Here is a 16,698-nt window from a genome sequence, read left to right as displayed (position 1 = left end):
AAGCTCCTGAGAGCAAAACATTGCCACAATAAAATGTCACATTAGTTGCATTTGTGTCCTTTTACTTTACATATTGTCGGTAATTCTACCAACTTTATTACGATCTTTTAATTGCTATATCTTGTATCTGCCAAGCAATCATGACACCCAGTAAGCATACCAGTGTTGCTCAAAGTGGCAAGAAAAGGTGTAAACATTTAAGTCTTAGAATTAACGAAGGAAACAAAGATATTAGACAAGACATCCTGTGGCCATAATGAAGTGTTACTTTGTACACATAAAAAAGAGGTAAACATAAGTTTGTGTGACTGGCTGACTTACTGAATGACTGACTGAGTGACTTGACTAACTTACTGAATGATTTGACTGACTTACTGAATGACCTGACTGATTTACTGTATGAATTGACTGACTTACTGAATGACTTGAGACTTACTGAATAACTTGACTGACTTACTGAATGACTTGACTGACTGAATGGCAAAGTTAGACACTCCAGTACAACCATCAACTTCAGTACCTCTACCATCCACCTCAGTCCAGTAGGGCCACAACATAACTCCACTCTCTTCACAATCATCCACAAACACCAGCACCCACAATTTAAGGTAAGAAATACTATTATTTATGTTACATTTGTAGTCTTAAGCAGTAAAAACAACATAATACATCACAACAATGAACTACAATTATATATTCACTTTTATTTTTGTAAGATGTGGAGGCCTAAAAAAAAGTTGTTCGACTTTTTTGGGGCTCTCAGGAACATAACCCTGTTTTTTCCATAAGTTCTTCAGTTCATCTGACACGGTTTTTTCAGGAACGTAACTACCGTGTTAAATAACGGTATACTGTACATGTGTATATATATATATATATATATATATATATATATATATATATATATATATATATATATATATATATATATATATACAGTGGAACCTCAAATATCGAACTTAATTCGTTCCAGGAGCTAGTTCTAAATTTGAAAAGTCTGAAAAGCGAAGCAACATTTCTCATAAGAAATAATGGAAATGCAATTAATCCGTTCCAGAAACCCAGAAATATTCACAAAAAAAAAATACATTTTAGAGAGATTAATTATAGTTTTGCATACACACAACAAATATAGTGCTCAATTATGTATTAATAAATTTAAATAACATATAAAATAACATTTTTACTTACCTTTATTGAAGATTGGTGATGGCATCTGGAAGATAGGGAGGAGGAGAGAGAGAGTTGGGTTTAGTGTTTGGAAGGAGAATCCCCTTCCATGAGGACTTCAGGTAAAGCACTCTCTGGGGTTGCTTCCCTTCTCTGTATTTTAATGCCACTAGGACCAGCTTGAGAGCCATTGGACCCCCGTCTCACAAAATAACTGTCTACAGTCCTCTGTTTCTGTCTCACAAAATAACTGTCCACAGTCGTCTGTTTCTGTCTCACAAAATAACTCCACAGTTGTCTGTTTCTGTCTCACAGAATAACTGTCCACAGTCGTCTGTTTCTGTCTCACAAAATAACTGTCTACAGTCGTCTGTTTCTGTCTCACAAAATAACTGTCCACAGTCCTCTGTACATCCTGGCAAGCTCAACAAGTCTCACATCACTCTCATACTTCTGTATTATTTCATTCTTCACATCTATGATGTTTCTCACTTTCTTTACCACAGGGGTACCACTAGCAAGTTTCTTTGGGCCCATGGTAGCTTATTTCACAGTTCCATGAGTACTAAACACAATGAAATAAATGTTTGAATGAGAGCAAAGCTTAGTGTTCACTCAAGAATAAAAAAAACCAGGCTGGCTCATGGCGCCTGCGTGGGGACGCACAGAGCCGGCTGCCGGACGGGTCCGGTACCCAGCGGTTCGAAAATAGGGGCGAGTTTGATAATAGGGACAAAGTTGGTTCGAAAAAGCGTTCGATTTTCGAAAAGTTCGATAAGTGACACGTACGAAATTTGAGGTTCCACTGTATATATATATATATATATATATATATATATATATATATATATATATATATATATATATATACATATATGTGTGTGTGTGTGTGTGTGTGTGTGTACGATAACTCTTAATATTAGAACGATTGTCAGTGAATAAATAAGCAGAAGAATGGACGTAAATTCGAACGTTGTCTGTCCGTATAGCAGATCCTGTATGCACTCAGTGTTGGGTCTGTTGTAAGTACTCAGTACTGGTTATGTTGTAAGTACTCAGTGTTGAGTATGTTGTAAGTATTCAGTGTTGGGTCTGTTGTAAGTACTCAGTGTTGGGCTAGTTGTATGTCTCGACCCCGGGTTCGAGTTCTCCACTATTCTTCAGTTTATTCATCGACAGTCGTTCATTAAGACTTATCTTGGGTATATAGACTACATGCTTTTAGAGGTGCAAGAACAGACGTACTGCGAGTTTATGTAGCTGTGGGATGACACAGTAGGACTACAGTGGCTGCTCATACAACCAAGTCACACCTGTGTTGGATGTAGAATCATTTATTTTTTCTTCTGGTTTAATAGCAGTTCTTGTCCTTGTCATGTTTTCTTTTAAATTCCGTGTGTTAGTGAGTTACAATTCTTCCTCCGTGAACAATGCAAGTCATTCGAGGCGACTTAAGATTTCGGGGAGCAAGGGACTAATAGCCCCTTCTTAATCAAATACTAAAAAAAAAAAAAATCAATTTATCGGGTAGAATTTCTAGAAGGACATATGAAGCTGATGTTTCGCTATACCGTCTTCTGAACTTGAATAAGGACCAAGTTAGATTTTTTGGAGGAAGAAATTGTTAATGTTTCAAGACATGATAACATGATAAATATTGATTTTTTTAATTTTAGCCAAAATGACTTAATGGACGTAATCAGAGACTAGTGTTTTAAATAGTTTGTGACTGAACCAGCGAGAGTTTGTGACTGAACCAGCGAGAGTTTGTGACTGACCCAGCGAGAGTTTGTGACTGAACCAGCGAGAGTTTGTGACTGAACCAGCGAGAGTTTGTGACTGAACCAGCGAGAGTTTGTGACTGAACCAACAGGCACAAAGGCAATGTAAATAGAGTACAGAGGATATCGTACTAAGAAAGAACTCGAAATAATGGATTCAATTAGAATAAGTTTAGATTTAGAAAGTACATTAGAACGTGTATTAGAAGAAGCGTCTCTACATTAGGACTGAAGAGGTCACTCGAGACAAAATGTTATTTTGATAAGAGTCTTGAACTATGTATATGTCTCTTGACGTACACACTGTGTCACCATACCTGTTCTCCAGATGTTGCTTGTGTGACACACCATAGCACAAAGTCACCCGATGAAATGGAAAAAAAAAAGACCAGATTAGTTTCAGAGCTGGATGATTTGCAAGCGACACTGTCTTGAAGCAGTCCTGAGCCTAGTATCCGACGAGGTGGCCCAAGAACTCTCGAAGTTTTAGCAACTCAAGAGTTCTCTTTAAATTAATTCTGTGCCAGCATACACTGCACAAGAAGGTGACTCACACACTGGCACCTCACTCATCGAACCTGACTCCATGTGTCTCTGTGTATTGTGTGCTCTTCCACGCTTGTATTGCGTTAATAAATCCCTAGTGGGCGAAACGCTTCCTAATAAAATTCCCTGAATCCTAAGGGTGACATGTTTATCAGTACAGATATACCTAGTTAAATCTTCAATGGAAGAGACCTGAACGCTAGCGTGTACACACACATGCACACTTAGGACCAGGAGCTGAGACTCTACCTCATAAACACAAATCGACAAAGTTTTACTCAAAGCTGATCATAGAAAATGTGAATTACTTTCATGGTGATTATATTGGTAGGGAACCGCAAATATTTAGTCATACAGGGACTGTGGTATGAGCTCTGAAGCAAGAACTAGAGTGTAGCACCAGTGCCTTGGATCAAGCACTTTTCACCATATTATATATCAGAACACTGTCCGGCTTGGAGGTGTCAGATCTTACGGCTCAAAAAATTTGTAATTCTTAATAGATAAATCTACAATATTTCTGTGAATACTACAATTGCAAGAAGTAGATACTCGATATTTATCTAGTCTACGTATTAGTGTATTTCTAAGATGAATAAATGAATCACTGAATTCAAAAACATAGAAAGTGCTCATTGTTCGACTCATTTTCGGCATTTTCAAGTTGAAATTCATAGTTACAGTATGTAAGAAAACAGTCAATAACCTGACTATATCATGGATGTGTTTATATCAAAACAGAATGATTCCTCTCACCTCTCTTCCCGTGATTAATTTATAGAAGGAACAAATGAATTCAGTGCCAGTAGAAATAGTCACGTCTTTCCTGACATTTCAGCAAGTATTTTGCCTCATCAACATGTCATCAACATATCGCAGCTGTTTTGTACTAGACAGGAGAATGTTTCAAAAATACTATATGCAAATTACTTTGTTCAGTAGGAAAAAAAATTCTCATGGCTCTGCCAAATTTCTGTAAATAGAACGTTCAGTTAAACACATATTTAAAGTCTACAGGACATATTTTAATAATTTCCTTTTATTAAAGTTTACAATCAGTATCCATATTGTAGGCGTATAACTTATAAAAAAAGTCAACATTATTTGTAACATGACAATAGACACAGTTACTACTATACTCTAAGTGTTCACATATCGACCAGACATTTTTACAATCCTTAGACCTCTGATCCCACAATTTGTAATCGGAGCGACAAACCAGATTAATAATATTCACTTAAGCAAATCAGTAATATTATCCTGTCATGAACTTAACACTGGAAACTGTGCTATCGTAATACGCCCTACTGTTCTATCGTAATACGCCCTACTGTTCTATCGTAATACGCCCTACTGTTCTATCGTAATACGCCCTACTGTTCTATCGTAATACGCCCTACTGTTCTATCGTAATACGCCCTACTGTTCTATCGTAATACGCCCTACTGTTCTATCGTGATACGACCTACTGTTCTATCGTAATACGCCCTACTGTTCTATCGTAATACGCCCTACTGTTCTATCGTGATACGCCCTACTGTTCTATCGTAATACGCCCTACTGTTCTATCGTAATACGCCCTACTGTTCTATCGTAATACGCCCTACTGTTCTATCGTAATACGCCCTACTGTTCTATCGTCATACGCCCTACTGTTCTATCGTAATACGCCCTACTGTTCTATCGTAATACGCCCTACTGTTCTATCGTGATACGCCCTACTGTTGTATCGTAATACGCCCTACTGTTCTATCGTAATACGCCCTACTGTTCTATCGTAATACGCCCTACTGTTCTATCGTAATACGCCCTACTGTTCTATCGTAATACGCCCTACTGTTCTATCGTAATACGCCCTACTGTTCTATCGTAATACGCCCTACTGTTCTATCGTAATACGCCCTACTGTTCTATCGTAATACGCCCTACTGTTCTATCGTAATACGCCCTACTGTTCTATCGTAATACGCCCTGCTGTTCTATCGTAATACGCCCTACTGTTCTATCGTAATACGCCCTACTGTTCTATCGTAATACGCCCTACTGTTCTATTTGCTTCGGATTCCACACAAGGAAATTTGAAATACATTTTTTGTCTTTTGCCGGGAAATGTAAGAATACTTTCATATAACTGATAAAACAGAAAAAATAGCGGGTAAAGGAAGAAATGTGATGAAGATGCTGTGAGGCTGTGATAAGATGCTGTGAGGCTGTGACAAGATGCTGTGAGGCTGTGACAAGATGCTGTGAGGCTGTGACAAGATGCTGTGAGGCTGTGATAAGATGCTGTGAGGCTGTGACAAGATGCTGTGAGGCTGTGACAAGATGCTGTGAGGCTGTGACAAGATGCTGTGAGGCTGTGACAAGATTCTCGCTCATTGTTACTTATGGGAGGAGTGAACATTTTGGCTTCGTGATATTAATTCTTTGTTGTTCATTCTTAGTTCTTTGTTCTTAGCACTAATAGCTTTTACCTTAACAGAACAAACTAATAAGAAAGCAAATTTGTACTAATATACCACAAATGAACCCACATTGATACAATAACACGGAAGAGAAGAAACACTTTTTTCCGGCCTACCACCAAGGCTCTCTGCAGTAAACTTCAGTTTGCTGATGAAGAGCTCAGTGGAAGGTGAAATTATAGTATTGTTGTATTGTCTCCTTGTGGGTTCGTGTGTGTTACTAGCCATTGATTACTATACGTTCTTTTAATTTATATATGTTTGATTTCAATATTTATTGTGCAGAGCTAGGCATCAATACTGCAAATGTCAATAATTTGGAGTCCTGGACAGTAACTGGTATTGTGGAGTTAAGCAGTGTTGGTGGTGTGTTGTGTGATGCGGTGGTGGGTAGGTGTGTCATACTGTGCAGACGTGTGATGCCTGAGTTTAAGGTAATTAGAATAATACTTAAAGATGTTGAGGCATTATGTTGTTATTACACAATCTTCAACACACACACAAACACAGCGCTCGGTTACCCCATTTTGTATGATATTTACAACGGGTGAAGAAAAGATAGCTGTGTTTCCCTGTCATATTCCATCATACAGGATGGGATGCATACACGAGGTAATGAAATCTCTCAGCCTGAGCTAGGAGGAGACTTCAGTAGAACGATGACGATATTAGTTAATGCACTGTTGATGCAATGTTAATGTATTGGTATATTAGACTGCTTCAGAGTTCAGTGTTTATAGTACATCTATGTTTGGCCGCTAAAATGTTAGAGGTAATGTTATTTTTTTGGTAGTGTAGTTGCATTCCATGAAGACATATTATGACTGGCTAACAATATTCTGTGTGTAATACATTGCTCTTGTCTCCCCCTCCCTCCACCGAACAGAGGAACTCTCCCATTTTGGTAAAGTATTATGCTTCTCCCTTTCATATTCTTATAATTATCATTCATTCCCCTTTGTGTAAGTCACTCACTTTCTTCACACATGGAACATTTTTTTTTAACTTGCTGCCTCACAGTTTATATAGCTTTCTAGGTGAAAGACTAGCTTTACTTGCAGTATCATTAAGGAACCACAATAACTCCAGCTTACTTTGTGTGTGCAGAACAGGGCGGAGGGTTGACAGCCATAACACAATGTGAGGATGTGGAGACTGACGAGGGTGGCTCAGTCTACTGTAATGTACGCATATCAAAAACACAAGCTGAACAACTAGATCCTTCCTCACTGTCTCCTGACGAAGGGGACGACATAAACCAGGCTCCTCCTCACCACCATATCGATCGCATCGAGTTTACACCCACAGCGGACAATGACGCAGCTGAAATACTTGACGGATATGAAGAGGCCGGTGGTAGCCACGTCCAGAACACCAGCAGGAGACGTGCTGGCTTTAATGGAGGCTACACCATGGTCGTAGATAGCAACTCCAGTGATCAGGACTACGATTATATCTACACCTCCGAAGACCACTACCCGACCGGCATAGACGGAACCACCCTCTTAGATTACTGGCAGCCCGAGTCTCAGCCAGAACCCGAACCCGAACCTGAACTCGAACCAGAACCCGAGTTTGAACCCGAACCTGAACTCGAACCAGAACCCGAACCTGAACCCGAACCTGAACTTGAACCAGAACCCGAGTTTGAACCCGAACTTGAACTCGAACCAGAACCCGAACCTGAACCCGAACCTGAACTCGAACCAGAACCCGAGTTTGAACCCGAACCTGAACTCGAACCAGAACCCGAGTTTGAACCCGAACCTGAACTCGAACCAGAACCCGAGTTTGAACCCGAACCTGAACTCGAACCAGAACCCGAAACTGAACCCGAACCTGAACTCGAACCAGAACCCGAGTTTGAACCCGAACCTGAACTCGAACCAGAACCCGAAACTGAACCCGAACTAAAACCCGAGTTTAAACCCGAGCCTGAACCTGAAACCGATCTCAAATTCGAATACAAGCCTGAGCTCAAGTTCAAACCTGAGTCTGAAACCAAGTTCGAACCTGAAACCGAACACATCGCCGGTGACGATGACGCTCCTGTAGAAAGTCCAGATGGTGACACTCCAGTAGAAAGTCCTGATGGTGACGCTCCAGTAGAAAGTCCTGATGGTGACGCTCCAGTAGAAAGTCCTGATGGTGACGCTCCAGGAGAAAGTCCTGATGGTGACGCTCCAGTAGAAAGTCCTGATGGTGACGCTCCAGGAGAAAGTCCTGATGGTGACGCTCCAGAAGAAAGTCCAGATGGTGACACTCCAGTAGAAAGTCCTGATGGTGACGCTCCAGTAGAAAGCCCTGATGGTGACGCTCCAGGAGAAAGTCCTGATGGTGATGATCCAGAAGAAAGTTCTGATGGTGACGCTCCAGGAGGAAGTCCTGATGGTGACGCTCCAGTAGAAGGCCGTGATGGTGACACTCCAGTAGAAGGTCCTGATGTTGACACTCCAGTAGAAGGTCCTGATGGTGACACTCCAATTGAAAGTCTTGATGGTGACACTCCAGTAGAAGGTCCTGATGGTGACACTCCAGTAGAAAGTCTTGATGGTGACACTCCAGTAGAGGGTCGTGATGGTGACACTCCAGTAGAAAGTCTTGATGGTGACACTCCAGTAGAAAATCTTGATGGTGACACTCCAGTAGAAAGTCTTGATGGTGACACTCCAGTAGAGGGTCGTGATGGTGACACTTCAGTAGAAAGTCTTGATGGTGACACTCCAGTAGAAAGTCTTGATGGTGACACTCCAGTAGAAGGTCTTGAGGGTGACACTCCAGTAAAAAGTCTTGATGGTGACACTCCCGTAGAAAGTCTTGATGTTGACACTCCAGTAGAAGGTCCTGATGTTGACACTTCAGTAGAAAGTCGTGTTGGTGACACTCCAGTAGAAAGTTCTGATGGTGACATTCCAGTAGAAGATCGTGATGGTGACACTCCAGTAGAAAGTCTTGATGGTGACACTCCAGTAGAAGGTCTTGAGGGTGACACTCCAGTAGAGGGTCCTGATGGTGACACTTCAGTAGAAGGCCTTGATGGTGACACTCCAGTAGAAGGTCCTGATGGTGACATTCTAGTAGAGGGTCCTGATGGTGACACTCCAGTAGAGGGTCCTGATGGTGACACTCCAGTAGAAGGTCCTGATCCAGGTGTTTATTCTCCAGTGGATGACGGTGATGGTGACGGTGATGGTGTCTATTATCAAGTAGATAATGGTGATGGTAGGGTGTATTCTCACGTAGATGATGGTGGTGACAGTGACCTTTATTCTCCAACAGTGGATGATGATGTTGATGTGGATGAGGATGTCTATTCTCCACTGGATGTGGATGACGATGAGGGCTTCATTGCAGTAGGTGTTGTTCCGGTAGAGGATGAGGTTATTACTCCAGTAGAAGATGAGGTTATTACTCCAGTAGAGGATGAGGTTGTTACTCCAGTAGAGGATGAGGTTATTACTCCAGTAGAGGATGAGGTTATTACTCCAGTAGAGGATGAGGTTGTTACTCCAGTAGAGGATGAGGTTGTTACTACAGCAGAGGATGAGGTTGTTACTCCAGTAGTGGATGAGGTTGTTACTCCAGTAGAGGATGAAGTTGTTGCTCCAGTAGAGGAAGTTTTCCCTCCAGTAAGATATGATGACGAGGGTTATGGTTCAGTAGAGGGTAGTGATGAAGGTTATGGTTCGGTTGAGAGTAGTGGTAGTGATGTTGTGTTCACTCCCACTGATGGTTCTGGTAGTGATGACTGTTATTCAGGTGGTGATGAGGGCGACGTCACAACAGCGAGTGGTGAGGAGGCTTCCACACCCTCTGGAATTAGTGGTGATGACCGCATCCCAGTTAGGGGTTGTGGAAATGAAGATTACTACACGGAGAGTGTGTCTAATGAGAAGGTAGATACCGTCACAGAGGCTACAAGTGGTGAAAATAATCTGACTCTGGTCTTTCCTGACGACGAGAGCCTCAGGATATCTGGAGGATCCAGTAGTGGAGACTATGGAGCAGAAGACGAGTACTTCCCACTGACTGACACTGCAAGTGAAGAAGTGATTCCTGGAGGAGAGTTTAGCGAGGAAGCTTCCTCAACCCCGAGTATTTATGAACCAGAAGCAGTAGATGAAGGAGGAAGGGAAGATTATACGGTGGAGCCTTTAATTATCGACACTATGGACGAAGACGAGCCGAGTAGTGGAGTACCTGGTGAGTCAGATGAGGTGGACGATGGGAATGAAACTGATAGAAGTGTGGATGGTGAGGAGACACCTCCAGTATTTGGAAAAGACCATGCGATTCATGAGCTTGGCGTCAGTGTAGAACCATATCCAACTGGTAGCCAAGATACACTCTACGATTATCACGAGGCCCAGGAAAAATATTCAAGACCACAGGAACACGATATTTCAGAAAACCTCACAATTTATCCTATCGTTCCGGAAGATCCTACGAAATCAGTAGCAACAGAAGCGACTTCGGAGATAGAGAGAGGGTTCTCGGTGGACCCCAGGGGAGTAGCCAACTCTACCATCCTCTCGTCAGAGCCGCCACGACAGGTACCAGGTGCAGCCCCTGCTGATGTAGAGCTTTCCCTACCAGGTAACTCGTTCTTTGATGGCACATGCAAGATATGTTTCTTGAGAGAGATACCGCTATCTTGTGACATACCGTACCATAGTTCTGTAGGTACCAGATAACTCTACTTGTGATGGCACATGCAAGTTACGAGTTTCTTCAGAGAGATACCGCTGTATTGAGACATGCCAAGTTTCTTCAGAGAGTTACTGCTGTATTGTGACTTGCCGTACCTTAGTTCTGTAGGTACCAGGTAACTCTACCTGTGATGGCACATGCAAGTTCTTCAGAGAGTTACCGTTGTATTGTGACATGCCGTACCTTAGTTCTGTAGGTACTAGGTAACTCGGTCTTTGATGGCACATGCAAGTTACGAGTTTCTTCAGGAGTTACCGCTGTATTGTGACATGCCGTACCTTAGTTCTGTAGGTACCAGGTAACTCTACCTGTGATGGCACATACAGGGTATAAGTTTCTTCAGAGAGTTACTGTTGCATTGTGAGTTGCCGTACCTTAGTTCTGTAGGTACTTGGACCTTGCTGCCGTGTGTAAGAGACACGACCGAAGACCCTTTTTTTTTTTTTTTGTAAAGCGACAAGCTCTCTTCATGAGCTGATCAGATACCTCGTGTTTGCAAAGGATTTATTTATTTGTGGAGACCACACTCTAAGGAGTACAGAGTGTGACTCAGTCCACCAGCTTGCCTGTGTCTAGCCATCATTCTTGCACTCATAGTAGCAGTGGCCTTGCCTGCACATCACTCCCGCCTGGGTTGCTAACATATCATTTAAACATATCCTCTTAAACAGTAGTTCTGAAAAAAATATACATATAACTGGTTTTAATACAAAGCATGTTCTATATTTAACATACATTGCGATTTAATAATGCACCAATTTTATTCATTCTAAATTCCTTCCTTTCACAATACATAGACTCTTGAGGCTGCATGTGTGACCACGGGCTATGGTTCTTGTCGATATATTTGCAACTTTTATCGTACATTATGATTTACTAGGCTTAAGTTGCCATTGTTTGTATAGCAATGACAGTGAGCATATAGTTACTTCCTAGACCTTGTTAAATATTTTTCATCTGATCACATTTTCTACATATAATCGTGTATTCAATAAACAGTTTGATTACTGCCTCAAGTAGCACAAACACACAAACGCACACGTGTATAATTGCCGTTATTAAGACATATAACCTTAAATTTAAAGCACATTCCTTATATTTGCTCTTCAAATCTGTCACTCTGGTATAATATTCATTCTGTAGAAAAAGATGTGATCTTGGAACGCTAGTTGTTATTAGTACTGTACAACATCGCAGTAAAATTATATAGTTTGGTATCGTAACTGCCAGTATATAGACAAGTCGGTAAGTCCAGTTAGGTACAATATCTCGTTATTAGACTTTACCTGAGCTGACTAACCCACACGGGTTTAGTTTCACAAGGAAAGAAAAGTGCTGCCTGTGCAGTGGAAGGGTGTACAGTAAGACAAATGATGCTACACTTTCACTGACCTTGACGAAGCTCATACCTAGCATGCCCAGGCATATGTCGCTACTGCTCACACTCAACTAACATTATCAAGGTCGTAACTTACAGCATCTCACACGAACCTAGATAGACTGTTTACCTTAAACTGATTACTAGAACCTTTTGTGTACCATAGTGTACCACCAGGTCACTAGCACCTATTCTACATTATCTTAATTTCGAGCAAAATATTTTAGTCTCCTAACTGGAAAAGAGAAAGTGCATCTGCCTGGAATACTGAAAATGAAACACAGAAAGTAATTTCTAAGTTACAATTCCAAATACGTTACACTGCAGATGTGTTTCTCATCTTCAGTATGGTGGACAAGTTGATGGTTAGATTATTGAGGATACTGGTGCAATCTCATCATTTCTTTCTTGCATAAGTTCATCATCTGGCTCACCCACTCATGCCTGCACACTGTCTAACACAATGTTACATCTACTAACACCTGTTAGAGACCCACAGTTATTGCATACGCACGCACCACCAACCTTATGTTTTTAACTAACAAAATAACACTTTGTTAGAATTTCTAGCTGTGCATTTCCATCTATACATGTTCCACGAAGTGATCTGCCTCTCTTATAGGCACTCTTATAGGCACCTCCGAGACACTCAAGGTATAAGTCCGTCATGACTGGTATGCATACTGTGTGAAGTATAGATATACTTGAAGATATATATCGCTGGTTGTACACACTGAGAAGTGTATATACAGTGAAATGACTATATCTCAGGGTATATACAGAAGTGTATATATATCTCTGAGTATAGCCACCAAGAGTTTGCTTAGTCCTTTCTTAATGGATTAAAGCAGTCTAGATGCTAATGTTAAAACTGGACTACAGCCTTAATGACCCACGAACAGTCAACAGGCATTAAACCCAATAATCTTACCTTACCCTGTCTTACTTGTCTAGAGTCCTGCTGAAGTGGTCTTTCCTGTGGGAGTCATCCCTCCTGTGGGAGTCATCCCTCCTGTGGGAGTCATTCCTCCTGTGGGAGTCATGCCTCCTATGGGAGTCATGCCTCCTGTGAGAGTCATCCCTCCTGTGGGAGTCATCTCTCATGTGGAAGTCATCCCTCCTGCGGGAGTCATCCCTCCTGTGGGAGTCATCCCTCCTGTGGGAGTCATCCCTCCTGCGGGAGTCATCCCTCCTGTGGGAGTCATTCCTCCTGTGTGAGTCATTCCTCCTGTGGGAGTCATGCCTCCTATGGGAGTCATGCCTCCTGTGAGAGTCATCCCTCCTGTGGGAGTCATCCCTCCTGCGGGAGTCATCCCTCCTGTGAGAGTCATTCCTCCTGTGGGAGTCATTCCTCCTGTGGGAGTCATGCCTCCTATGGGAGTCATGCCTCCTGTGAGAGTCATCCCTTCTGCGGGAGTCATCCCTCCTGTGGGAGTCATCCCTCCTGTGGGAGTCATCCCTCCTGCGGGAGTCATCCCTCCTGTGGGAGTCATTCCTCCTGTGGGAGTCATCCCTCCTGTGGGACTCATGCCTCCTGTGGGAGTCATGTCTCCTGTGGGAGTCATCCCTCCTGTGGGAGTCATCCCTCATGTGGAAGTCATCTCTCCTATGGGAGTCATCCCTCCTGTGGGAGTCATCACTTCTGTGGGAGTGATCCTTCCTGTGGGAGTCATCCCTCCTGTGGGAGTCATCCCTCCTGTGGGAGTGATCACTTCTGTGGAGTCATCCCTCCTGTGGGAGTCATCCCTCCTGTGGGAGTCATCCCTCCTGTGGGAGTCATCCCTCCTGTGGGAGTGATCACTTCTGTGGAGTCATCCCTCCTGTGGGAGTCATCCCTCCTGTGGGAGTAATCCCTTCTGTGGGAGTGATCACTTCTGTGGAGTCATCCCTCCTGTGGGAGTGATCACTCCTGTGGGAGTCATCCCTCCTGTGGGAGTGATCCCTTCTGTTGGAGCGATCCCTCCTGTGGGAGTGATCCCTCCTGTGGGAATGATTCTTCCTGTGGGAGTGATTCCTCCTGTGGGAGTGATTCTTCCTTTGGGTGTGATCCCTCCTCTGGGAGTGGTTCCTCCTCTGGGAGTGATTCTTCCTGTGGGCGTTATCCCTCCTGTGGGAGTCATCCCACCTGTGGAAATGATCCCTCTTGTGGGAATGATCCCTCCTGTGGGAGTTATCCCTCCAGGGAGTGATCCCTCCTGTGTGAGTGATCCCTCCTGTGGGAGTGATCCTTCCTGTAGGAGTGATCCCTCCTGTGGGAGTGATTCCTCCTGTGGGAATGATCCCTCCTGTGGAAGTCATCCCTCCTGTGGGAGTCATCCCTCCTGTGGGAGTCATCCCTTTTGTGCGAGTGATTCCTAATGTGGGAGTGATCCCTCCTGTGGGAGTGATCCCTCCTGTGGGAGTGATCCCTCTTGGGGGAGTGATCCCTCCTGTGGGAGTGATCTCTTTTGTGGGAATGATCCCTCCTGTGGGAGTCATCCCTCCTGTGGGACGGGTCTCTCGTGTAGGGGGGTCCCTAGTGTGGGAGTCATCCCTCCTGTGGAAGTCATCCCTTCTGTGACAGTGATCCCTTCTGTGGGAGTTATCACTCCTGAGGGAGTGATCCCTCCTGTGGGAGTGATCCCTCCTGTGGGAGTGATCCCTCCTGTGGGAATGATCCCTCCTGTAGGAGTCATCCCTCCTGTGGGAGGGGTCCCTCGTGTGGGAGTCATCCCTCCTGCGGGAGTCATCCCTCATGTGGGAGTTATCCCTCCTGTGGGAGTCATCCCTCCTGTGACAGTGATCTCTCCTGTAGGAGTGATCACTTCTGTGGGAGTGATCCCTCCTTTGGGAGTGATTCCTCCTGTGGGAATGATCCCTCCTGTGGGAGTGATCCCTCCTGAGGGAGTGACTCCTTCTGTGGGAGTCATCCCTCCTATGGGAGTGTTCCCTCCTGTGGGAGTCATCCCTCACGTGGGAGTTATCCCTCCTGTGGGAGTCATCCCTCCTTTGGGAGTCATCCCTCACGTGGGAGTCATCCCTCAAGTGGGAGTTATCCCTCCTGTGGGAGTCATCCCTCTTGTGGGAGTTATCCCTCTTGTGGGAGTCATCCCTCCTGTGGGAGTCATCCCTCCTGTGGGAGTCATCCCTCTTGTGCGAGTCATCCCTCTTGTGGGAGTCATCCCTCCTGTGGGAGTCATCCCTCCTGTGGGAGTCATCCCTCCTGTGGGAGTAATCCCTCTTGTGCGAGTCATCCCTCTTGTGGGAGTCATCCCTCCTGTGGGAGTCATCCCTCCTGTGGGAGTCATCCCTCCTGTGGGAGTCATCCCTCTTGTGCGAGTCATCCCTCTTGTGGGAGTCATCCCTCCTGTGGGAGTCATCCCTCCTGTGGGAGTCATCCCTCCTGTGGGAGTCATCCCTCCTGTGGGAGTCATCCCTCCTGTGGGAGTCATCCCTCCTGTGGGAGTCATCCCTCCTGTGGGAGTCATCCCTCCTGTGGGAGTCATCCCTCCTGTGGGAGTCATCCCTCCTGTGGGAGTCATCCCTCCTGTGGGAGTCATCCCTCTTGTGCGAGTCATCCCTCTTGTGGGAGTCATCCCTCCTGTGGGAGTCATCCCTCCTGTGGGAGTCATCCCTCTTGTGGGAGTCATCCCTCCTGTGGGAGTCATCCCTCCTGTGGGAGTCATCCCTCCTGTGGGAGTCATCCCTCCTGTGAGAGTCATCCCTCCTGGGGGAGTCATCCCTCCTGTGGGAGTCATCCCTCCTGTGGGAGTCATCCCTCCTGTGGGAGTCATCCCTCCTGTGGGAGTCATCCCTCCTGTGGGAGTCATCCTTCCTGTGGGAGTCATCCCTCCTGTGGGAGTCATCCCTCCTGTGGGAGTCATCCCTCTTGTGGGAGTTATCCCTCTTGTGGGAGTCATCCCTCCTGTGGGAGTCATCCCTCCTGTGGGAGTCATCCCTCTTGTGCGAGTCATCCCTCTTGTGGGAGTCATCCCTCCTGTGGGAGTCATCCCTCCTGTGGGAGTCATCCCTCCTGTGGGAGTAATCCCTCTTGTGCGAGTCATCCCTCTTGTGGGAGTCATCCCTCCTGTGGGAGTCATCCCTCCTGTGGGAGTCATCCCTCCTGTGGGAGTCATCCCTCTTGTGCGAGTCATCCCTCTTGTGGGAGTCATCCCTCCTGTGGGAGTCATCCCTCCTGTGGGAGTCATCCCTCCTGTGGGAGTCATCCCTCCTGTGGGAGTCATCCCTCCTGTGGGAGTCATCCATCCTGTGGGAGTCATCCCTCCTGTGGGAGTCATCCCTCTTGTGGGAGTGTTCCCTCCTGTGGGAGTCATCCATCCTGTGGGAGTCATCCCTCCTGTGGGAGTCATCCCTCCTGTGGGAGTCATCCCTCCTGTGGGAGTCATCCCTCCTGTGGGAGTCATCCCTCTTGTGGGAGTCATCCCTCCTGTGGGAGTCATCCCTCCTGTGGGAGTCATCCCTCCTGTGGGAGTCATCCCTCTTGTGCGAGTCATCCCTCTTGTGGGAGTCATCCCTCCTGTGGGAGTCATCCCTCCTGTGGGAGTCATCCCTCCTGTGGGAGTCATCCCTCTTGTGGGAGTCATCCCTCCTGTGGGAGTCATCCCTCCTGTGGGAGTCATCCCTCCTGTGAGAGTCATCCCTCCTGTGG

The 16,698-nt window shown here is 44.9% G+C and overlaps 1 protein-coding gene across 8 annotated transcripts in view; it reads left to right on the top strand.

Moving 5' to 3' along the window:
• The window catches only part of LOC128684045 (uncharacterized), a 195,459-nt gene that overhangs the window by 46,948 nt on the left and 131,813 nt on the right, over nt 1–16,698 (top strand). For 7 of the 8 annotated variants that reach the window (XM_070091986.1, XM_070091978.1, XM_070091995.1 and 4 more), the window contains 2 exons: nt 6,849–6,866; nt 7,070–10,558. In XM_070091986.1, the coding sequence (XP_069948087.1) occupies nt 6,849–6,866; nt 7,070–10,558 (3,507 nt within the window). The remainder of the gene's footprint in view (nt 1–6,848; nt 6,867–7,069; nt 10,559–16,698) is intronic. The other variant, XM_070091998.1, reaches the window with a different exon arrangement.

Source organism: Cherax quadricarinatus, chromosome 3 (assembly GCF_038502225.1).
Source record: "Cherax quadricarinatus isolate ZL_2023a chromosome 3, ASM3850222v1, whole genome shotgun sequence".
Lineage (NCBI taxonomy): Eukaryota > Metazoa > Arthropoda > Malacostraca > Decapoda > Parastacidae > Cherax > Cherax quadricarinatus.
This window is presented reverse-complemented; position numbering and strand designations above follow the sequence as displayed.